At 30.7% G+C, this 25,559-nt stretch overlaps 1 protein-coding gene across 2 annotated transcripts in view; it reads right to left on the reverse strand.

The window, feature by feature from the left end:
- Positions 1–25,559, reverse strand: part of LOC145279848 (WD repeat-containing protein 48-like) — a 270,993-nt gene that overhangs the window by 76,417 nt on the left and 169,017 nt on the right. For both annotated transcript variants that reach the window (XM_080131294.1, XM_080131293.1), the window contains exons 3-7: positions 24,584–24,659; positions 13,682–13,764; positions 11,308–11,437; positions 9,984–10,174; positions 1,678–1,782 (exon numbers count right to left, since the gene is read on the reverse strand). In XM_080131294.1, the coding sequence (XP_079987420.1) occupies positions 1,678–1,782; positions 9,984–10,174; positions 11,308–11,437; positions 13,682–13,764; positions 24,584–24,659 (585 nt within the window). The remainder of the gene's footprint in view (positions 1–1,677; positions 1,783–9,983; positions 10,175–11,307; positions 11,438–13,681; positions 13,765–24,583; positions 24,660–25,559) is intronic.

Below are 25,559 nucleotides of genomic sequence, written 5' to 3' on the forward strand. Positions count from 1 at the left end.
ATATATTTCTATCTATATAAAGTATATGTATATGCTGAGATATATATATATATATATATATATATATATATATATGTACAGGATTCACTCTTAAACTAATTAAACAATCATTATGAATTTTAGAACACAGCTGATAGGCATAAAGATCGGTAATGTGGGCTATATTTATTTTAATTTAGTTTCATACAAAGGAACAAAGAGAATGTGGAAGTCCTTCATGAAAATTCAGATACCTCTGATTTTCATGAAATTTTAGCATTAAATATTAGACATTGATAACTAAATATTCCTTAATTTATTGTGTATTTTAAAGGGTTTATAGAGGACATAATATGAACACAATTATCCATTTAAAAATTGAAATATTTAACATTTACATTGAATTTTATCCAGTCATTAGATACTAATTAAGTAAGATTCTCTGTATTAAATTTCTTCCTAATACCTATTAAGCTTAAATCTTGAATTGTAGACATTTTCTAAAATCAAAATCAATAAGAGACTTAAAGTGATACAAATATTTTCTGTTTGGTAAAATCAAATTTATCCACCCTAAGACATATTTTGCTAATGTGTGTGTGTGTGTGTGTGTGTATAATTTTTATAAATATTTTAGAATAAATACCTCATAGGGTTTTGTTTAACATTTTAGTTTCAATGTGAACCTAAGTACGAAATTTTAGAAATATAACAATATAATTTTTCAATAATAAAAGATGGCAACATAAGACGGATTCCACACATGTAGCTTTTATTTAGGGTGAATGCTTATAAACACTGCAATAAGTGTTTATTGTTCATATGTTTCTGCAAACTGTAAATAACCATATTTCCTTTTAGTAACATTTTTTTCTTACCAAATCATTTTTCATTCCCAGAAAAAATTATTTTCTGAGGAATACATTTTTGTATTTGATGAGTTGTTTAGTGAGCTTCCATTATTTCAACGAAACAGGTGTAAAACATACTTCATAAAAAATATGAATAAATTATGAGTGAGAATTAAATAGATCTTCTGGTTTTGGAATGTGTTTATATTTTCTCATCTCATTATTTTAATAAATCTATTTTCTTGCTTATCAACTACATTCACATACTAAGCATTGTATACAGTATATGTATGAGTATGTGAGAGAGGAAGTTAAAAAAAAAAAAAAAATCCAGTAAAATGCAATGGTTTAACAAACTAGTTAAAATAATAACATCGATAATCTTTAGTAGAAGGGGATTTATTCAATAACTCCATATATATGACATTAAAATCACTGTAACTCTGATCTGTTATTTTACTATTTATAGCAAATTCAAAAACGTTCAATTTTTTTCAAATAACTTTTAAAAGATATGAATAGTGAGTATATTTTGCTTTAGAAATTGATTCTTATAAGTATTGATCTGAACTATGAAAAAAAAATTGTTTTTATATTGTTATATCATGCACATATATTTTAATTATGAGGTATTTGCCAATAAAGGCAATCTCAAAGATCTATAATTAGAAATTATTTGATAAATTGATTATTTTCCCTATTAAAAAATTCAATTATTAAAGGGCATAATATTAAGGAACACTATTAAAAATGAGAATTGTTAGAAAAAGTATCAACTAAACGTGTTAACTGATGGATATTATAACAAAGTGTAACTGGAAAGAATGAAAGCAGCTAGAAAACTGACCTGCAAAGCCCATACTCCTTCATCATGAACCCGGAATGTAGCCACACACACTTGCTGCCCAAGTGACCATAACCGGATTGTGCCATCTGAACTACCAGATAAACACTGAAATAAAATGTTTACATGTTTTTATTGGATATTATTACTGGAAAAACGAAATTGAATTGATAAGAAAAAATCATTTCATTCAGATAAAAACAAACTTGTTGAATTTTCTCATTAAATATTTGACAACCTATGAAAATTTTTAAAAATGATTTTATATTTATAAAAAAAGTATATTTAACTTTACTACAAAAATGTTTGATTTAACACAAGTTTTATTAAATAATGCATTTTGTTAACAATGCAATAAAAGCAAACTAATGGAGACATTTTTTATTATTTGATAGCTTTAAATTGGGGAAAATGTTTCTTAAATTTATATTCATTATTTGTTTTATGTACCTGGCATTACTTGGGTGGAGACATATTGCCAGATGGACAACGTAGAGAAAATGTTGAAATATAGTCATGTACGCATTTTCTTTTTTAAATAAAATTTTTTAAAAATTTATTTTTTATTTCATTATGTATTTGATCAAGATCAAATAAAATAAACTTATTCAATGTATATTTATCAAAGAAAGAAACAAACACAGAAGATTTTGTCCAAGTTTTTTTTTTTTTTTATTAATAAAGATTATTTAACAGCTTTAGAGAAAAGAAAAATAATCGAAAAGTCTAATCTGTATATATTAAACAGCTGAAGTACCTGTCCATGGCAGGTTTCTCAACTTGTCCTAAATTTTATATCTAAAAGTAGAAGCTTAAAACATCTGTGTAGATTACTCCTCCCTCCCTCAAAAATAATATTCAATTTTTTGTTTATTTTTTGAAGGCAATTACATGCATACACTTTGGAAAACTGGGTGTTAAATATTAGAATTTAAAGTGGGGATCAGTTCACAAATTTAATGTAAAATGACCCCCCTCCCCATTTCAAGCCATTTTAATTTTTTAATGAAGTTAACTCAAATTTTGCTTTGTGAAATAAATTTTGTTTAATTTTTGCTGAAAAAAAAAATTACTTACTCTATGACTAACCCTCTCTCCCTCCCATGCTTAAAAAATAAATTTCAACAATACTACCTCAAACTCTAGGTTTAAGTTGTAAGCTCCCTCCTCTCAAATAAAAGCAAAAAATGAAAGAATACTTGTTTTTAATGTAATCTTTACATACTTTTAATTTTGAATAGCAAGTTTTAGAAATGATTCAAGAATTTCTGACATCAATATGGACATTGGCTCAATTCCAAATTTGTAGTTAGTTATATGTTATTGTGGACGCAAGATCAAGCATTTTATTGAGATGCCTTATTGTACATATACAGAACTTTGCTTTATATATTGACTAGCACTGCTACCCAACAAAAGTGTAAAATATTTCTATCACCCACCTTCCCCCTTCTCTGCTCAGCCCATTCCTCTCTCTGGACATACATTAATACAACTCGAAGAATGAGTCAACATAAGGGAATTAACTCTGTAGAAAAAGTCAGAGTTACTTCCCTTGTATGGATCCTCTCTCTCCTCTACCACCAAATCTGCTCCAATTTAAAGCTAAAGAACAGACAATTTATTTTAACAGTAATCAAGAAAATACTAATTTTGTTGTTTTGGAGTTTTAACTGAATATACATACATACATATACACAGACAACTGCTCGTTATATTATTAATTTCATAATACTTAAAACATACAAAAGAGTTACAAAAGAAAGAAAATTAATCTTAGGGTTTGCAAATCCTTTATAGGTCCATATCTGCAGTAAAATAGGTAACCTAACAAAAAAGAGAATGTGATGAGAGAGAAAAGGTTGAGAGAAGGAGGTGAGAGAGAGAAAGGGGGAGAAATTAAAAAGGGTGGAAGAAATAAAGAATTGAAAGAGTAGACAGGGAGGGAGAAAGATAGAAAGAGATAGAGAGCAATAAAGGTTAAAGAAATCTGTTATTCTTTGCTCAGGTATTCTTGTAGTTTGAGATGTAGCCAACATTGATCCCATAGTATTAACATTTTACATTGGTTTTCAATTAAAAAAAATATTTAAAAAAACAACACTAAGTACACTTTTCAAACACAGAATGGAATATGATCTAATTGAAGCCCTTAAAACTTTCAACAGGACGAACCGTATGTGTCTTCATTATTTTTATGCTTAAATTAAACTGTTCCATCCTCAATAATTAAGTATCATTGTATGCATAAAAATATCCATTCTCTTTTTAAGAGAAATTTAACATTTCATTTGGTATAAAAAATGAATTCAAGAAAAAATTAAATTAGCCACAGAAATTATAACTTAACAATGCTTGTAAAAATATGTCCAACAAAATATTTTGATTATGCTTACTTATTGAATGTATGAAATAGAAATGATTAATACATTTAAATTAAAAAATGAAATATTTTATACAAACGAAATAACTTTAGGTATTTAGAATATTCCTTGTATGAGTTTCTAAATCTACTTTGTTTTTATTACATGATGTTGCTAAAAATAAATGCCAAAAGTACATGTTAATTATTTAACCGTCAATTAATGAGAATAACAAATAGAACTCATTAATGTTATTGGTTTGTATTGGTTTCTCCTTCAACAAAACAATGGCAAGTATTTATACATCAAAGAAAAGTAATGATCTATATACTCATTATAGTAACCACGCCCTTTTCTATAAATCTAATAATAAAAATAAAAGAAATTATCACTCTCTCCCCCTACCTCTATTTCTTTAACTCTTTCTTCATCGGTGTCAGTCTATCTTCCTGCCCAATGCTAAATTAAAATTCTGATCTTTAATCATCAGAAGTTATTTCTATTCAAATCATGGAGTTTTTAAACCTGTCCAATGAGGGTTGAGGACATGTGTTGCATAGAAAGAAACCATATGATAATGATACAATGGATGTGTAACGTCAAGTGATAACCTTAAAGGAATATTAAACTTGAACAGTATAGGGAGATGTGTACAGACCAGGAGACTTTGTTAGTTTAGTCACATGAAAGAATGTATAAGAATGCTTAGGTTTATCGATGTAGAACAGTTGATGTAACAGGGTAAGTTGGCAGGATGCAACCAAGGAAAACATAGGAGACAATTATTAAGCACTAACTATAAAAATTCAATTACTAACACAATTTTTCTTTCTGAAAAATGGCTTCCTGGCATGCAAAACATCTTAGTTTTCAAGTAAGTAAGTTTTTGTTTTTACAGGCATAAAATCTAAGGTCCTGCTAAATAGACACAACTTACAGTTACAAAACTTGATCCATAGGCATCATCATCCTCATCAGTTTAATGTTTTATATGCTGCCATAGACCTTTCAGAAACTGACCTTACTTGCAAGCTTCCAACATTCAAACCGTACAGCCGGAAGTTAGACACATTTACTGTGGAAGACGTTTCATGATTAACCAAGACAAAATTTTGATAAACTAGATGTTGTTCTTGATGCCAACCCAGTAAAATGATTAAGACCAGTGTTTTTATCTCTAGATGATTGCAAACCAAGGCTAAAAAGAACTTTTTTTTTTTATCTTTATTTGTCTTAGACAAGTTATAAGCATAAAGAGTTTCTGGATAACATAGCAATCAAGATTTTATGCTTTCTCAGCCTTTTAAGTAACTAAAATATATATTTTAATTCGCTTTATTAAATTTTCTTTGTTGTTCTTCTTCCAGGAACCCCAGCTACCTGCCTAAGAGAAGAATCCGATGACTATTGTTAACCTTGAGCAAATAACATACTTACTGCCATCCCTACAAATTCCTTATTTAAAATATTTTAAAGAGGGTTGTAAAATTTGTAGCACAAAAATATTAGACTCTGATTGTGGAAATGTTAAAAGGTCTGACTTTAATCAAGGAAAATATCCTCTACTAGTAATCATTTTGCATTATATTCATAATATTTGGATTCTAAAAAGGATGGATATGTTTCTCCAGATCCTGTCAATTTAGCTTCATTTTTTTTAAAGAATGAAATCTAAAGAATTCAATGAAAACAAGTGATACATGAAAAATGTTTGTTTGGAATTTTACAGCATGTCAAGCATTGTTGGATCATTTTATGCGGAAAACTCATATTTTTTTGTATATAATTAATTTGTAGATTTATTTAAATTTGAAGAGATTTTTATTACATAAAAAAGCAAAACTTTCCAAATGATCACCCATTTAGTAATGGACGAGCTCATCGTTGGTGATCTAACAGGAAATGGTGTATAAACGTGACTATAACTGTATTTGTTAAATGTTTAAAAAATCTTTGTATCATTAAGTAGTAGATAAAAAAAAAAGAAAAAAAAAACCAAACAAACTAATAATGACAATTTTTTTTTTTTTTTTACAGTTTTCATCATGTATCACATTTTTTTGTTGAAGAGGGGTGGGTACATCTAATTTTAATCAATTCTAAACACTAAAACAATGAATTTGCGCCAAATCCAAACCCACAGTCCTGGTTTAAAAAAATAAAAATATTCAAATTTGCCCCATTAAGGCCACTATTGTTCATAATAGAAGTTTTGAGCATGTAAAGAATTTGATATATAAATTTATGCATATGTGTCTGTTGGACTAGCCTACCAAGAATGATTTAAGAGCATCTGATTATCACCCTATTCCAATGATTATAAGTAATTGTTCCTATTTACTTGCCTCCCCATGAGGGCAGAGTTAGACACAAGGTTGGTTTTTAATGTAGGGAAAACCCAGCTCCCTAAAAAGGGCACTCTGGATAGGAACAAAAATAAAAATTGTCTCTGTCATGAAGAATTTCTCCTCCACTAACCAAGAACAAAAAAAAAGTGAAATGCAGCATCAGAACAGATACTACATTGCTCTGATAAAAAATACCATGAACTATGTGAATTTCAATGAAAAATTTTAATTTAAAATAACTATATTGTAAAAAATACCATGAACTATGTGAATTTCAATGAAAAATTTTAATTTAAAATAACTATATTGTAAAAAATACCATGAACTATGTGAATTTCAATGAAAAATTTTAATTTAAAATAACTATATTGTAAAAAATACCATGAACTATGTGAATTTCAATGAAAAATTTTAATTTAAAAAATGTAACATTTAATAGGGTATAACAAATAATGGAGTGTACATAATTTCTGATATTAGTATCTATTAAAACTGATTTTCTTTAACAGTAGAATTGTAGGATTACGAAAAAGAAATGCATATATTCTCTACCAAACTTCATCACATGCTTGATAAAAGAAATTCCACCTAGAGATGTGGTTGGTCCATTAAGTAAAGTCACTTGTGGATTAGTAGGTTATACAAAAATACTTGCTAAAAACATCTCCAGGATTTTATTTTATTTTTGCAAGAGGTTTCATCTTCCTCAGACATACATCTATTATTTCTAAATGGTTACCCATTTGGTACTCAGTAGGCACAACATTGCTTAACTTTGTGATCTAATGAGAACTGCTGGTGATTATATATTTTTAGAGTTAATCTAGTTTAAATACTTGTCTTATTGAGTAAATGCTGAGTGCAAGAATTTTTCTTTTTTCCAAAATTTATTTCTAGCTAAAGAATAATCTTTAAACATGATGCGCTTATGTTATAAATGTATTTTAAAGAATCTGTTCTTTATTTACATACTAACTTACATCTATATACATTATTTGGACTATGTGGCTAAAATGCTGAATAATAATCAGTTCTAAGTGAAAGTCTTCTGAAAGCTCAATCCTTAATACAAGCGATACTAAAAATATAATTAAGAATTACTCAAGATTTCTACTCGATCATGGCTGACAGAACGAGAACAATCTCCCCTCTTAGAATTAAATATAGTTCTGTTCAGAATTCCATACAGATTCTTTGAGTTTGACAAGATGCATCAGTTATTGGCCGAAATGAGAGAATAATGAGAATAACATCCAAGATGAAAACAGTAGTCCGAATAAACCAAATTTTCTATGTTCATCTAAAAAATTCCGAAACATTAAATATAAAATGTGCAGGTATTGTCCATGACTTAGAATGTAAATAACTTGTACTCTGCATTCCATAATTGTATATTTTTAGTAACACTGCTAAAGGCATTAACGCTAAATTCAAACATCATTATTCTTCTCTTTCTTTTAACTGCATTGATTACTTTAACAGAAATAATTTATTCAACACTACAAATTAGACACAGATTTGTTACCGTTCAAGTCAATTTGATGAGCTGCTACCTTACAGTTTAATTAGTGCATTGTTTCATTTCAAAATGAGAAATATCTCTATTATATAAAAAGGAACTTTGTGTGTGTGAGTTCATTCCCTATGGACACAAACAAAGCTAGGCTGATTTTTCTGAAATTTCACACAAAGATACTTTGTGCCTGGCAGTGTTCTTATACAGGTTTTGCATCAGAATGTCTTCAATAAGTATCGACAATTGAAATAATCTGATGAAAGAAGGAACAGGTGATTTTGACTAAAGTTAACACCTTACACAGCCTAATATCACAAGTGCATTTGAGAAGTTTTATTCAACAGTAGGTTCTTCAATATGTCAGGGGTGCATTCGAAAAGAATGTTTCTGTTAAGAGAACAACTGAAGCATGATACTTGACTTTTGCATTGCATTTTAAACTTAAATGCAAGCCATTATCACTGCACAAGCAGTAAGGTCAGGCATATAGAATCAACAATAGGTTCTTTGATATGACAGGCATGTTTAAAATGAATATTTCTGCTTAGAGCACAATTGAAGCATATTTAACTTTTTCATTTTAAACTTTAATTCAAGCCATTATATATAAAAAATAATTTTATAAAATCAACAGTTCTCTACAGTGCAATGTAGACTACAATGTAGGGAGGCATGTGATGCTTCCACTGGTGCACTGCGATGGGTCCTCAACTAGAACAGGCAATCAATCTAATGCACATGGGTGGTCCTGGTTGACCCAGTGGAAAATAAATGAAAATAAATTTATGTACAATAAATACCACCCAGGAAGATATTGTGAAGAGCAATGCGACAATGATGATGCCAGTTCAAATGAAGGATGGAGGAACCCTATTGCCAATAATTCATAGTACGCTTGACCAGGCACAAAATTGTGACAGATGGTTAGTGTGCCTCTAATGCACAACCGAATCATGCTGTTGTAAACCATAGATATACCTTTATTGATCCAAATAACCCTACTATTCACACAAATCGTGTGGAAGGTAATTGTAGTCTATGTAAAATTAAATTCAGGGCCATGGGAGAAACTAACGATGCAAACTTTGATAGTCATTTGCAAGAATTCCTGTGATGTTGGAGAATCCAAACCAATTATTTTAGGAATATAATGTATTGGATACATTTTTTTATGATGTTTGAAATTTCGTTATTTTGATTCCAATAATTTTATTTTTATACTTTCATAAACATATATTTATTAGATAAATTTAGAAAAATTTTTTTTTAATAATTTCATAAACATTTCTTATAAAATTTCAAATAAATTAAAAACTTATTTTTTTAAATTCTGTCATTAAAAGTGCAAATAAAGACTAATTGTATTATTTTTATCTGTATAATTTTGTTAATTTTTATTGTATATTTTTCAGTAATGTCCTTTTCTTATATTTTATTTCAATAAATTGTTTCATAATATAAATACGAAATAACAATATAAGTGAAGAAACTGATTTGCCTTGTCACTACTTTCGGTAGCAGACACACCGAAAGTTAGGAAGTACATTAACTGACTATTACCAGATTCTTAAGTTCAAAAAGATGCACTTGAAGAAGGTTGGAGGTTACATCAGTCAAAACATTGTGAAAATAACAATTTAGATGAGAATAATAGTTCTATTAATATAAATAATCAATTTTATCCTTGTTGTTCATAGATGCAGTCCCTTCAAACAGATTATAAAACAAAATTTAAGTATAATATTTATTTACTAGCAAAATCCGTTTACTGGCTTACCCAGGTGACACCCCGGTTAATATGTTAATTTTGTTGTTTCTAGTTCAAAGAAAGAGATTAAAAAAATATGTTCAATATTTAGAAATCACATTATTTTAATAGCTTCAATGAAATCACTTTTCATTCTTTTCTCTTGTTAAGTAGTTAAACCTAAGGATTCCAACGAATGTTTTATAATGTAAATACTTCACACCTTTTAGTAGCTTAGTCATTTGTTTTTGTACATGTAATTTTATTATTATATTCCATTATTATAATAGGATTAAGTGTGATTCAACAAGTTTACACTTATAATGCATGTTTACCTGTGTGCCGTCTCTGTTTAATACTAAAGCCTTGACATTATCCCCATGACCCTTCAGCTTCATCATCTTTTGGCAAGTCCGAGGATCCCATACACGCAGAACTTTCTCTGTAGAACCAGATACAATTACCGTTCCTGGAGGATTCATTGCCAAACTATAAATGGAATCTTTATTGCCATTCAGACTTGAGGCTGCAAAGATAATCAAAACACTTTACTTGCAACACAACACTTCATCAATAAACAGAAAATGAAGAAGTATTCATTTTCATTACATAACTAGTTATATCTACTTGATATAGTTCAGGATCCATTATTGTCAGTTTAGTTAAATGTTTGGAAAATAATATGTATGCTACATAAAGATGGAGGGGGGGGGGGCTCAAAATCAAAGGGAGATAAATCATATTTTTATCTTTAAATAAAAAAAATAAATTTACATTTTGAGCATTTTAAGTCACCATTGTAATAATCTTCCTTGCCTAAATAATTGTTTTTGAAAAGAACTGGTGTGAATTACACTTTCTTATAGTATAACGAACATGCTGCAAAAATAAGAAAGAAATGGGGAGTTAGAATTAAATATCATTTGTCAGATCTATTTAAGTATAACATGGAAACTCAGACAAGATAATTTTTATATTAGAATTAGATAAAAAGATATCACAAAATTTTAAATCCAACAGACAAATTTACAGATTGGATTTAGTTCTAATCCAAACAAAAATTCGTTTTCTAAAAGTTTATTTTAATAATTTAAAAATCTAGTACAGTGATACAGTGAAAGAAAATGAATAAAAAAGTCTACGATGGTATAAGAATTAATGATTAAATATCTAGAATAGTTAACATTTGAGAAGTCATAAAAAAAAACAAAAAAACATCACATAATTTATATAAAATGCTTTATAATGAAATTCTCTACTGAACCTGGCTAATTTGAACATGTGGAAAGATTTTTTTGACAGCAAAATTCCAGAAAAGTTAACTCAGGAACTCAGAAACTGCCATTTTTTAAGCGTGGAAACCATTTAAAAAAATCTTACAAATATTTTCCACATATTCAAACTAGCAGGGTTCACTAGAATTTCATTCTAATGCATTTTATATAAATAATTTGTTTTTTTTTTGTTACAAGTTCTCAAGTGATAACTACTCTGTACTTTTCCCAATTTTTTGTCTAACTGAATCAATAAGAATGAAAGATTTTTTAAGCATGCATAATGAAATTAGAACTATTTATTATTACTTGAATTCAACAAAAAGGTTCACGGTGATGTGAAATATGAAAGAAATGGAAAACTGATGCTACTAATCCAACTCACTGGTGACTGTATTATTGGATGCTGTGAGGGCAGTCAGTGTGTTCACATCCCAGAGAAAGATTGCTCGATCAAAACCAGCAGATGCCACTTGTTCTCGATCCTTCGCATAGGCAAGTGCTTTCACATAATCCTGAAATCAAAACAAATAAATATAAGACAAGTAGAAGATTACCTGTTCCAGGATGGATAATATCAATTCCATGAATAGAACAGTTCTGCAATATTTTTTATGTCCCTTTATGATTAAGATCAAAATCAATAGATATTGATATTAAACTTTATGTCTAAAATCATTATTCTAGAAAATTTAATGAATCTTAATAAACTGAATTTTGGATAATCTTGCTTAATTGGTGTCTCATGACAATAAATCAAATTCAATCCAAATCTTAAAAATAAAAATTTTAAAAAAGGAGGTTGTGTTCATATTATGGCCCCCTAAAAACAAAATTTGGGGAATATTATATGACATCTAAAAATCTGATGTTAAAATTTCACAAAAATCAGAAGTATACAAATTTTAATGAAGAGCTTCCATCCTTTTTTACTCCATTTACTTAAAAAAAAAAAAAAACTAAATACAGTCCACATTTGGACTTTTATGTCTAGCAAGTGTATTCCAAAATTCATAATAATCAGCTAATTTAGGAGTGAATCCTGTAGATTGAAATATATAAACATATAAATATTTGTAACATCATAAATATAGAGATAAAGAATAAAGATATTTGCTCAGCAACTGACTCTGTAGATTTCATCACACAGTCAGCATTTTTTTTGGTGCTAAGCATCTATATCTAAATCTTGACATTTGATGAACAATTTTTGCAATAATACATATTAGAAAGAGCAGCCACAGCATCATCATCAGAGCCCTAAAGGCCAACTACTTCTCAACAAAGCCTAGTTGCATCAACTAATGTCTAAACTATGCTGCCAATTCATAACAGAGCCAGCCAAGGCTGATTAGTCTGATACTCAGCAGTATTAGGATCATAACTCAGTTAAAAGGGCTGTGATGAAATTCAAAGGAGTCTATATCAGGATCTAGCAGGTTGCTTTTGCTAATGTGTTTATGGACAGCCAATGGCAAGCAAATATAAATCAACCATTTATCATTGCCGTATTTGAAACAGCTATACAATACCTATAGATGATGCGTTCCCGGTGACTTTGAGCAATCAATGGTCCTTGTTGACCTTAATGTCAAGGGTAATCTGAAATCCGTCAAGAACATAAAATGCTACATATCTACAAGAAAGACCTCGATCAATAGCAGATAATATCAACATTTCCATGTTTGATGTTGCATTCAGGTTCAACTCATTCAACAACAACAGCAATAACGATCCATGTAATCCAACTCTTTGTGGTAGAGGCAATGGCAATGTGTTAGCTATGCTGTCAGAAATTTTGGTTCTTGGCATGGCCACTCATGACGGGTTTAGCACCAAGTGGTATTAAGGCCATAACTCAGCTAACTGGCTTTTCTGGTAAAAATCTAGTAGAAATTGGCATCAGGATCCCTAATCTTCAGATTAATTCTGCCTTTGCATGGGGCAAGCAAAGGACAAAACCAGAAATCAATCAAATGACAACATTGCCTTTCTGCCAAAGTAGTGTTAAGAGTTTAGGAGTATATCTATTGCCCATCATTTAGCGTCTTCAATCATCAGGATCACATCCTCAGACATAATGTGTTGTCACCTATAGCCAATAAGTAGCCTCATTTGGGATGTGGAGGAATCTTACCTTTCCACAGAGGTGCAATCAGTTTCTAATTTTCTACATTTTTATGTTTTTAAATTTCATTATTACAGCATTGCTTGGTCATGAAATTACTAATTAAACTAAATTCTTTTAAAACTATCATTACATAGAGATCTGCTTAGAATTTTAAATCTCATTGAAAAAGAAAAAAAAAAAAAAAGAAAACACATGTAAAAATGAAACCTTTAGATTTTCAGTTAAATGCACAAATATCCAAGCTATTTGGACTAGTTATATTTTTTGTAATTCTAAGCATTTTAAATTTGCTAAACCGTCTCTTGTTGCTACTATCTATTTCAAATGGCACCCATTTGAAATTTGTTCCTAAGCAGATGTAATATTTTATGAAATAAATGGAATTAACCTATATTATTATTTTTTTACAAAAACATTTACAAGAGTTTCACAAAAGAAATTTACCAGAATCCAAACATTGATTTTATAGGAAAAAATAATGACAAAGATTTGAGAAACTGACTTACTCTACTTTATTATATAAATAATAATTCCAAAACTGTTTATCAAGTTCCATTGAATATATGGATTAAAACATTTTAGTTTTAAGAAAAAATAATCATTGTATGTCTGAAAAAAAATTACTTACTTTGTGTGTTCTTAAAGTAGACATACAGAAGCCTTTATATGCATTCCATACTTTTACAGTTGTATCACTTGACGCTGATATTACTGAAAAACAAAGAGCAAAATGGTTTAAATTGTTCTGAAATGCTTTTTAAATAAAAAAGAATTTATACAAATTTAAATTAAGAGCATGAAAAACAATTCCAACCAATAAGAAGTAAGTATGAAAATATACAGTAATAATCACTAATAATTAACACATATTTGACATTTTTACAAACTTTATGGTTTAGAAATGAATAAACAGTCTGAAAATATTTAAAAATATTTTTCAGGTAATTTATTTTGAAAAAATTACTTTACAAAGTTAATTTGATTAATTTAGACTATATTAGTAAAAACGAATTGAACAAGTTATTCATTATTATCATTATATTTGGTTTAATATGAACATCATATGCTGGCCATCGACCTCTGGTGCAACAGATAAAATCTTAAGTGACAATATTCTGGAGGTTGACTACTAAAGACTTCTATCCAATCATGATGGAATGAGAGCAGCCTATTCCACTAGAAATTCTATACAGATTTCCAAGTTGGACATAAAGATTCCAGAGTTCAAAGGTTGCACCTGAAGAAAGTTGTGAGTTACATTTGTTAAAATGCTCTAAGAATAACATCCAAGAAAAGGAACTTTCAGTCTGTATACAAATTATCAGTCTTTATCTAAACAAAGTTCTGGAACATATTATTTATCATCATATTCTGTTTAACATGTTGAAATCGGTTAGATATCTTATAGAAACTGACTTAAAGCTAAACTATCTATAACTAGGTCTTTATTTATCCCACTTCCTCTCAAATCCATACCACTTCATCCCATGTTTACTCTGACCTTCCCTTAGTAACTGATCCTGCTACCTCAACTGTTCTACATCTACCAACCCAAGAACCTTTTTATCTATTTTTTCAATGTGACCAAACTAACAGAGTCTCCTCTTCTGCACACATCTGTCTCTACTGCATAGGTTATTGAGATACATATCCATTTACTTTTACATATTTTCATTAACTATCTGCAGCACTTTCTTAAAAGCAACTTCAACGTTTATATACATTTCAAATATTCAAGTGTAGCAACCAGAAAAAATATCTCAAATTTATTTTGAGAAAAAAGAATTTATGAAATATCAATAAACAAAATCAGTAAGTTTTCAGGCCACTGGACAAGAAAGTTTTATCGAAAAATTAACATTGCAATAAAACGTAAATAGCTGCCACCATGTATTTATAACTAAATTAATACAGTAGCTGTTGTTGCTACTGTTGCTAGAATTGCAGGAAATCTTTGAAACTGCAATATTAACTCATAAACAGAACATAATAAAAGTCAGTAGCAGCAGAAGCAGGAATAGTCAATAATAATACTACAACTATTATTGATACTACAAGTAGCCATATGCAGTTACAAGTAATTTGACAAGTAAAATGCACCAAATCACACATTTAAATCTGATTAAATCGACAACCAATATTTTATGATTCTGTAATTGTTGGTTAGGGAAAAACATGTCTGGAAATATCTCTAAACCAATTTATAAAATAGAACATACTCATAATTATGGCATAATTTCTCATTCATCCTAGCAGCAGAATTATCTAAGTTGGCAATACAGTTATTTTTCATTAATCCTGAAATATTCAGAAGGTTTAAATTCCTTTCTAATCTCAAAATAGATATTTCTCAACTTTGGATTGGTTTGGTTTTACAGTATACCAACCTCTTATGGGTCATTTAATGCTGAAACATTAATTTTAAGATGATAGATGGTAGCTGAATGTCATTAGTGTTTTAGTTATATTTTATTATACTCATTTGTTTCAGGAATTGAAAAATGTTTTGTGGGTCTACCTTGCTAAATATCTCTTAAATTATTTTTCTGATAGTCTCATTTGGTTTTACTCAAAGACCACAAAGTCCGTCAGTATATGCTGTACTGTGTAGGGTTCCTGGCATGTTACGCAAAAAAGGTTCTTCTCCTCCTTTCAGTAAATCTGAGTGAGTGGCATAAATGTGTCCTATTTGTAGTCTAATTAGGGGTTCTCCACAAGAACAAGTGAGATAAGATAAGACAGTTTTGATTTAAGTTCATAAACATACTATTACTAAACACGCATAATATGTTACTGTATCTCTTACAATATATATATATGTCATATCTAATCTATAATGTTATTAAAAAATATAATAATCATTATCATGGGAATATATCTAGTAATGTCTGTACGGCGCCAGTGTAAAACTGACTTCATTAGTATGTGTCCATTCAGCCAACAGGACCCATATGAGTATGATTCATGTATCAAATGAATCATTTAGTACAAGACACATACATAGTCTACATCAGTTGTCTCTCTGATTCTTGGCATGCAAGTACAGTTCTTCATTCACCCACAATAGTCAGTAAATTTTTTTTCCAATATTTAGAGATATTAATGAAATATTAAAATTATGATGAAAATAAAATGAGAATGAGATGGTTTATAATTTTTTTCTTTTTTTTTTGTGCACGGGTTCCTTGAAACATGTAATTTATGTTAATAATTGTGTAAGGATAAAAATGTCGAGAAACGCTGCTCTAGATTTTTAGTTTCCTTTCCATTTCATTATACTTTTATAGTTAAATCAATTGTATTAAAAAAGAAAATCAGTTTTTTTTTATACTATTAGGTCACCACATGCCAAAGCTAAAAGTCACTTAAAGATAAGGAGTTGATGAGATGGAATAACTGTTAGTCAAAAGACAAAGAACATTAGGGAATACTAGAATTGATCAATCAAATGAACTAAGGTTGATTACTCATAGGACAGTTTATGACATGTATTTATTACATTAGCTTTGAGGAAGTCTGTTGTAATCTGCAGTGTAGCAGTTCAACAGTATAAGTTTTACAGATAGGAAGCACTGGCAAAGAAGGTCTATTAATGGAAATTCTTTACCAAATATTAACTAATATCATTCCACTGCCTCCAGAGAAAGATCAAATCTAGACAGGAAGATCAAATCTGGGGAGATGTGTGTAGGTCAGGAGACTTTGATAGTATGGTCACATCAAAAGAATGAATGAGTTGTTGGGTTAGTAGATGTAAAACAATTAAGATAGCAGGTTTACTTCAAAGGGGAGGAGCAAAGAAAACATGGAAAGAAGTGATAAAAATGGATTTGAGAGAAAAAGGGATAAAGAGACCTAGCCAGAGATAGATTAGTTCGGAAGTTAATTTCTTAAAATCATCCTAAAAGTATTTGTCTCGCTGTCCACCTGATAAACTCATAAACCTTTATACTTGAGTGACCTTTGGGCCTTGCTAAGGGTGACTTATTAGTACAAAAAATACAGTTCTGTTCCTAAAGCTTATCCAATCTTACAAGATACCTTCAATAAGTTTTCAGAATTTTTTGTACAGGTATTTAAAATTGTTGTAGATGCTAGAAAATTCAGTATATTATTGCTGTATATCTTATGAGATGACTGACCAATTTTATGATTTTAGGTTCAAATGAACAGCAGGAATTGGAATACACTCTAAATGAAAAAGAACAGTGCCTATAAAAAAAAAAAAAAAAAAAAAAAAAAAAAAAAAAAAGCCTGGAAACTTATTTAAGGCACCTCATAAGCTGAACAAATATTAAAAAATTACTTTCTTGAATAATGTACACTAGATAGAGAATCAGTCCTCTAAAAAAAACAAAAAAAAAACAACAACAAAAAAAACCCCAACAAAACAAACATTCTAAGTTATAGTAAAATTGCCAATTCTTGATTTCAGAGATTTGAAACGAACTGTTAAAAAAAAAAAAAAAAATAGTTCCAAGCCTTGGACCCCTGCATGGAACTTCCTCAATTCCTTAAAAAACCTTGGTTGATTTATGTGCCCCACCAAGAACTATATTAGCTCTACAAGCATCTCTCCATCACCATTTTTTGGGGAGAAGCCTTGAGTCTACTCTCAGCCTGCGAAGTGAGCAGGGCATCTGATGAGACTTCCTGATGTTCCAAATATAGGTCTCTTGAATTGGACAGTTAAAAAGATTTTTATGAACTTTCAAATTTAAATCTAAGTGTCATATTTTGTCAAATGTTGAATTATATACGTATTGAATAAATTCTACATTTTTAAAACATCATCGTTGACTTCAGTCAAAAGTTGCTGATTGTTGATTCTGACTTCTTACTTTATTTAATAATACTAGCAGGGGGTACCCGGCGATGCCCGGGTGTTTTGAGGTGTGTGTGGTTTTGGGTAAATCCAAACTCCGGGGGTGGGTGGGGTTAAAATAAAAAAAAAAGTTTTGGTAGGTGAGCATGAGGATCGAACCCAGATCCTTGAGGCAAAGTTGGAAATTAAAGTGTGAAAAAAAGATGTACAACATTAACCACTGGACCATGGAAACATACAAGGGAACCACATTTGAATTTATTTATTTAACTATTGACAGGTGGCAGCAATAAAAGTTATCTCTGCTGCTTCTTTTTGACCTAATTATTGAGGTCAAATAGAAGTCATGCAGTTAACTTGGGTTTGTTTACCCAACTTTGACTGTTTTTTTCCCCCAACAGATGTTGGGGAGGGGGAAAGCAGCTCCCCGTTGTCCAGATTGATTAGCAATTGTCTGATATGAGAGGAGTTTGTCCCCACATTGATCAAAGCTGATTGCTTCTGGACGTTTCCCCGGCGTGATGCCGAGAACAGTGTTAGCTTTGAACTAGTTTCGATTTTTATACGAAAAAGCCGAATCAACACGTGAGAAGCCAAAATAGCAATAATTTTGTAAAAGTCGCTGTAAATAAATCTAGACACTACACGCGTTCCCAAATCCTAGATATTATTATCTAGGGCCTATATAAACAGTTGTAAGCGATCGTAACGACCTCGGGAGCGTGCTCGAAAGAAGCCTTTGCGAGACATACACGAAATGGTCACACACATTTTGCCTTTTATATATATAGACTAACATGGGTGCCCGGCGTTGCCCGGGTGTTTGGAGGTGTGTGTTGAGCAAAAAAAAAAAAAGTGGTAGTAGGAAGGAAGGCTCGAACCCGTACCACGATGGAGGAAAAGAATGTGGAAAAAACGTGACGTCTTTACTGTTACGACCACCGCCAAACCGGAAGTCACGTAGGTTTAAATTAAGGCTAGACAATCGAAAAGAGGGGGATGACTTTAAAAAATATCGGCAAAAAAAGCGACCCCTCCCTGTAGAAAAGTGCTCAGTTGAAGGTGAAGAAATTAATGTTTTTAGCCAATTTTTCGGTCTTTGTCGTCTGAAGGGTCGAGCTTCAAAATGATATTGATCTTGTGAAAATCCATTGCCTGTGTTGAAAGTTTTAGGCAGACATACAAACATACATACATAGATTTATATATTTATAGCTCAAATTTTTGACCCAAACTGATTAAAAAGCTTGCCCTATCTCTGAATACCCTTTATGTAAAATTTCAAATGTTTAGACCAGAAATTGTTTGAGTAATTTGGTAGAGACCGTAGAGGTCAAATTTTTTAAAACTTTGACCCCTATTATGACCCTTTAACATTTATTGTATTGGGCTCAAATCAAGTGTTTCGTCCCAAAATTGACGGAGGAGTTTGGTAGAGTTCTCAAAGGTCAAATCGTTGAACTTTGAACCTTTAACAAATTTCTGGCTGAAAGCTAATTACAAAGATTTTCCCAAATCTCAGTACTCTGTATATCAAATTTCTAGTCTGTAGACATAAAATTGACAGAGTTATTGTGTAGGGAAAGGTACACAGACAGACAGACACTTTCATATACATAGATAGATTTATCTTGACTCTCAACCATGTCTTCCTTCTGATTATTTATAACTATGAAAGTCTTTGCTATTATTCCAATTATGTTTACTTCTTTTTATCTACAGGATGAAATGATAAAATTGTTGCCTTAGAAAAGACATGATTCCATTTCTGTTTGATGAAAACCGGGTTTCTTTTTTTGTTACAAACCATCGACTAGTTGGCCAGTTGTATACAAACTCCAAGAGCGATAAAAGCCTTCTATCATGTCTGAAAGTGACACAATGTTCACACAAGAGAGATCAGAAATGTGCTGCCGTACAACTCATGCTATCTACCGATCCAAGTTTGACAACAGGACAATTCCAGCACCCTCAAAATGCAAATCCGAACCGTTCAACACTTCAGGGCACAACTCAATGAAGTTTCTGTTATGGTCCTTTGTGTGGTTTCAAGTGAGGGCCACATCATGCCACCTCACATGTTCAAAGTCGACTTGAAAGTCACCAAATGAATGTGCTGAAAAGTGTGGTGATTCCCTGGTAAATTTAGGTGGACACTGGCAGACCCAGGATGTGGCAACAGGACTCGACAACGGCTCACAAGTCCAAAGAAACCAAGGTTTGACTTCAGAAGGAGTGCTACGACTTTGTATCCTTCTTTCACTGACCCTCCTCCCTCCATGACCTGAACCCGCTGGACTACTTCGTTTGGCCATACATCGAGAACATCACAAACATGACCTCTCACAACGCCAAAGCCAGCCTGATTGCCAGTATTCGCTGAGCTCCTGCCGGCGCTTGTGGAAAAGGCATGCTCCCAGTTCTGGACTTGTATCGAGGTGGTGATTGAGGCTGAAGGCGGCTACATTGAATAGATGTCAGTTCTGCTACATAAGTTACCTGAATTGATTTTTTTTAAAAGTTTTAAAATAAACCTGTAGTGTTGTTTTCTTTATGACAACAATTTTATCGTTTCACCCTACATGTCTCAAGTGTCCTACAAACTAATTAATCATAATTAATAACTACTATATTTAAATTAAATAGAAACCATTGTACTGTATCTCTCCTTAGTTAAATATATAAGATTAAAATTTTGCTAATGAGAAGATTCAAGAAATAACTGACAAGAAATAACAGACAGTGATTAAAATGAGGAGATATTTCTAAATTTACTATTCACTAGCTGAAGTACTCTACTATGATGGGTTTCTCATTTTCCTCTCTTGCACATCAATTCTACTAGAATTAAAATAAAAAAGTTACTGTAAACCAAACCAAATAAAATAAAATAAAAAAATAATTGATTTTTTCCCTTTCTTTTGCATGAATAATAGAAAAAAAAACTTTAATGAAATTCATTCACTAAATACATAGTTCAACATTTAACAAAATATGAATACTACATTTAAAAATTAAATTTTATACATGTTAAAATGATAATGTAAACATTTACTTTGTTGCTGTCTTATTATAAAAAATCTTTTCACACCATAATCACATTGAAACACCAGTTCTCATTAGATCACTGAAGTTAAGCAACACTGAGCTTAGTAACAAGAAAAAAATCAAGGAAGAACTACCGACATAATACAACTATTTCCCTTTCATAAGAAAAAAAAAACACATTAAAACAAGCAAAAGCAATGGAGTGCATGAAAGTCAAATCCATTATAACAGGATTTAAAAAAAAAATGTGTGGTTTGATAAAATTGCCATGTTGGAGCTTCAAGTGAGATTTTCTCATATGAATTTGATTATCTATCTATCTCTCTCTATATATATTATCTATCTCTCTCTCTCTCTATATATATATATATATATTATCTATCTCTCTCTCTCTATATATATATATATATATTATCTATCTCTCTCTATATATATATATATATTATCTATCTCTCTCTCTATATATATATTATCTATCTCTCTCTCTCTCTATATATATATATATATATAAAAGGCAAAATGTGTGTGTGTGTGTGTGTGTGTGTATGTGCAGTGTGTGTGTGTATGTGCACTTTTTGTATATGTCCGGCAAAGGCTTTGGGGGTAGGGGGTTACTCCTTCTTAAAACGTTTTATATACTGTCTAAATCATAATATCTACGAGTTATGAAAGGAGGTCGCGTCTATCTTTAATTTGCCCGACTTTTACGCGCTATTTTCAAGATTTTTTTTGATCGCCGCGTCTTCATTTCGCTTTTCAATATAAAAAGCAAAACTGAATCCGCACTATCAATTCCCTGGCATTCGTGGCAGGGATGTCCTCAAAGCAAATCGGCTTTGATCAATGCGGCAAAAACCGTCATATCAGACAATTGCTTTTCAAATGGACACCCACATTTTTTTTTAATTTGGGTAAACAAACAGGCAAAGTTGGGGAAAGAAAAACTGCCTCAAAGCAAAACTTGACTGCCGAATATGTTTGACCTCATATTCATTTAATTTGCACACCTGTCAACCTTTATAAGCCTTAAATTAAAACAGTTTACACTTGCTCTCCCCTCGTGGTCAAGCGGGTTAGATGTCATGTTTTTTCCCCCTTTCTTTTCCACCCTCATGTCAACACTTGAGTTCGAGCCATCCTTCCTACCAAAACTTTTTTTTTTCTCTTACACCTCCAAACACCAGGGTTTTTTGATCTACCCCTCCCCTCAACACACACACCTACAAACACCTGAGCAATGCCGGGCACCCCCGCTAGTAATTATATAAAACTTGTTATATATATATATATATATATATATATATTAGCAGGGATACCCAACGTTGCCTGGGATTGAATGAGGATCAACGAATGCTTCACACACCCATATTTTATTATCATCAAAATCGGTGGAATTGCCCAGTTTTCAAGCAAATCGATTAATTGCCTGCTCCAGTTGGGGACCCACAGCAGTGCACTGTGAGGAAAATTCACATGCCTCCCCACAGTGATTTAGTCCACAATACATTGCAGTTTTCATTGCACTGTAGAGAACCTACTGTTAATTTTATAAAAAAAATTTTATATAATGGTTTGAATTAAAGTTTAAAATGCAAAAGTCAAGTATTAGTTCGATTGTGCTCTAAACAGAAACATTCATTTCAAACATGCCCCTGTCATATAAAAGAACTTACTGTTGATTTTATATGTCAGGCCTTTCTGCTTGTGTGGTAATACAACTTCTCAAATGCACTTGTGATGTTAGGCTGTATAAGGTGTTAACTTTGGTCAAAATCGCCTGTCCCTTCTTTTATTGGTTTTTTTTCAATTATTGATACTTATCAAAGACATTCTGATACAAAATCTATCTAAGAACACTGCCAGGCACATCAGATACATTTGTGTGAAATTTGAAAAAAGAAAAAAAAAAGAAAAAATCGAACCAGCCATTTAGGAGTCCATAGGAACAAACTCTCACACACAAAGTTCCTTTTATATAACAGTAGAGATATGTATATTATTAGCAGTTTTCTGAGGCTTTTAGTATATCACCTATAACCTGTTCAGTAAGTATGTCTTATTTATTTTGAAATATATAATTTTACAAAAAAAATCTCAGTCATAAGATTTCGGAATATATTGTCATAATAGTGAATAGTAAAATTTAATAATAAATTCTTTCTCTTCTTCTCCTCTCTTACTTTTTTACATCATTCCATTTCTCTCACCACTTCTCTAATCATTCCTCCATCATTTAAGTTATTTGCTCTTCCTCTCACCATCTAAAACACTCATGTACAAATGAAGTGTGAACAGTGACAAAATAAAACATACTTGGAACATATCAGAATAGTAGTTTATAGATAGACTAGAAAAACTGACCGGTTGGGTCACCTATTAAGTTCAATCAGACTGAATCAAGAAAATGTGAGTTTATAAAGCCAGTTAGATTTTTAACAAATTAATCAGTTTCTGTTCACTATATCTACCTCTTTCTTTTCCTCTTCAATCACAGGTTAAACAATATTACTACTCTTCTGGTGTCTCTTTTAGTCAATATAGAAAGAGAGGTGGGAAGAAGATAAGGGAAGTGGCAATAGAGAGAAAGTTTATTAAATAGAGAGAAAAAGGGTAAGGGAGAGAATGACAGAAATGAGAGTGGATAGACCACACATAAAATAAGAGCATAGTTTGAAAAAACATGCAGTAAGGGTGAAAGTGATAGACAGAAATTTAGTAAAAAATAGGTCACTTGTTGAGTTAATTGATAATTTATGGTGAATTAGAACAATTAAAATGGACATATCTTTTCAAACATAACTAAATTTGAAAATTGATGAATATTTTAGCATGTATTTGTGTTATTCAAATAAATACTGAAAAAGTGTTAAGGGAATAAATGTTGATTAACTCAGGTTGTTAAGCCATGGTTAGGTTGTTTAAATCAGGATAAACTAAGTTTGTAAAGCCAGTTAAGTATAAAAAAGTAAAAAAAAAATCCAAATCCAAAATGAACTTCTTTTTGCTTACCGTCTCTCTCACACCCTCTTTTCCTCCCCAGATATGAGTTAAATAGTATTAATACTAGTGACGATATTTCCTTTTGTTTATAATGAACTATTCCAATATATTATAGTTTTATAGTTAGTTTTACTACTTTTAACTGTTAATAAACAGAGAGAGCATGAACGTATAAAATAAAAGTGTTGGGGATCAAAGAATATACAATGTGAGAGAATTAGCCTGATAGACAAAAATTTAGTAAGAGATAGGTTACTTGATGAGTTAATTGCAAATTACAGATACTTAATACAATTAAAATGGCATTTTTTTTTTCCAAACCTCACACAATCAGGGAATTGAGGAATGTTTTAACATGCATTTTGTGTGATTAAAATATATAGGAAAAGAAAATAGCTAAGAAAATTAAACATTAACTCATCTTTAGTATAATAGATGGGAAAGAAACACGATTCAAATGACAGACAAATAAAAGAATAAAAAAGACAAATTGTCTGGCAACCGACATTAAAAATAACAAAGAGTTCAGATAAGCAAACAAAAAAGGTTGAATGAAAGGTCCATGCAGCATTAACAAAACATATGTTTATGCATGTATATTAACATATATTGTACAAAAGAAAGTAATGGAACGTATTGCGTGAAGAAAATACTTACATGTCCTTCCACTGCAGCAGAGTACAACATCATTAACCCAGTCCGTATGATGTTCCATCGACTGAATATATGGGTCCTACAATTAAAAAAAAAAAAAATGTTATTTAATTATTATTAAAATTTTAATAAATTATTATTAAACTATCAGGCCGCCTAGCGTTGCTCGGTCGTAAAATATGTTTAAATATGATATTTTGATTTTTGCATAATCTGCATTTATTATAGAGCCAATTTTCTATTGATTATTATATTGTACCCAATATATAGTAGTGGCCACCCGGCATTGCCCAATTGTAAAATACACTTAAATATATTTTAATTTATACAGATATCATATTTAATAATATAGAGCCAATACTCTATTGATTATTATATTGTACCAATATATAATAATGATGTAAAAAAAAAAAAAAAAAATTATGATTTGCGTGCCATCAACTAGAATCGAAACGAAAACTTTTAGCACTCCAGCCTTGTTATTGTTTGTACTATCGTCATATGAATAGTTAGACTTTAACATATGAATGTATATTTGCACATGCATACAAGTGCACTTTAAGTAAACTTATGCTTACCAAATTCCATTTTTTTTTCAATTTTAACGCCTTAGTAGATATTTTCACTGGCTGAAGACTAAATCAAATTTCTTCCACAGATCCAAATCCCCTATCTATCAAATTGACAGTGGATTTCAATAGAGATCGTTCCTCAGACAGACAGACAGACAAGGTCACTTTTGTTCCATGAAGCCAGAAAGTTTAGCTATCGAATAAACCTCAAAAGTTTGTCTATTTTGTCTGTATTTTCTTGTATATAATTAAGGAAATTTTGAAAAACATAAAAATTTCCATCAGCTTATAAAGCCTTATGACAACATTAAATATTATAACTAAGACCTAACTATTAAATTATGTATGATTATTATCCCCCCCTCCAAGACACATCTGACTGAACAATGTGAATATGTATGACATTG

The sequence above is a fragment of the Euprymna scolopes genome, chromosome 7 (assembly GCF_053919585.1).
Source record: "Euprymna scolopes isolate OS-2025 chromosome 7, ASM5391958v1, whole genome shotgun sequence".
In the NCBI taxonomy this organism is placed as follows: Eukaryota; Metazoa; Mollusca; class Cephalopoda; order Sepiida; family Sepiolidae; genus Euprymna; species Euprymna scolopes.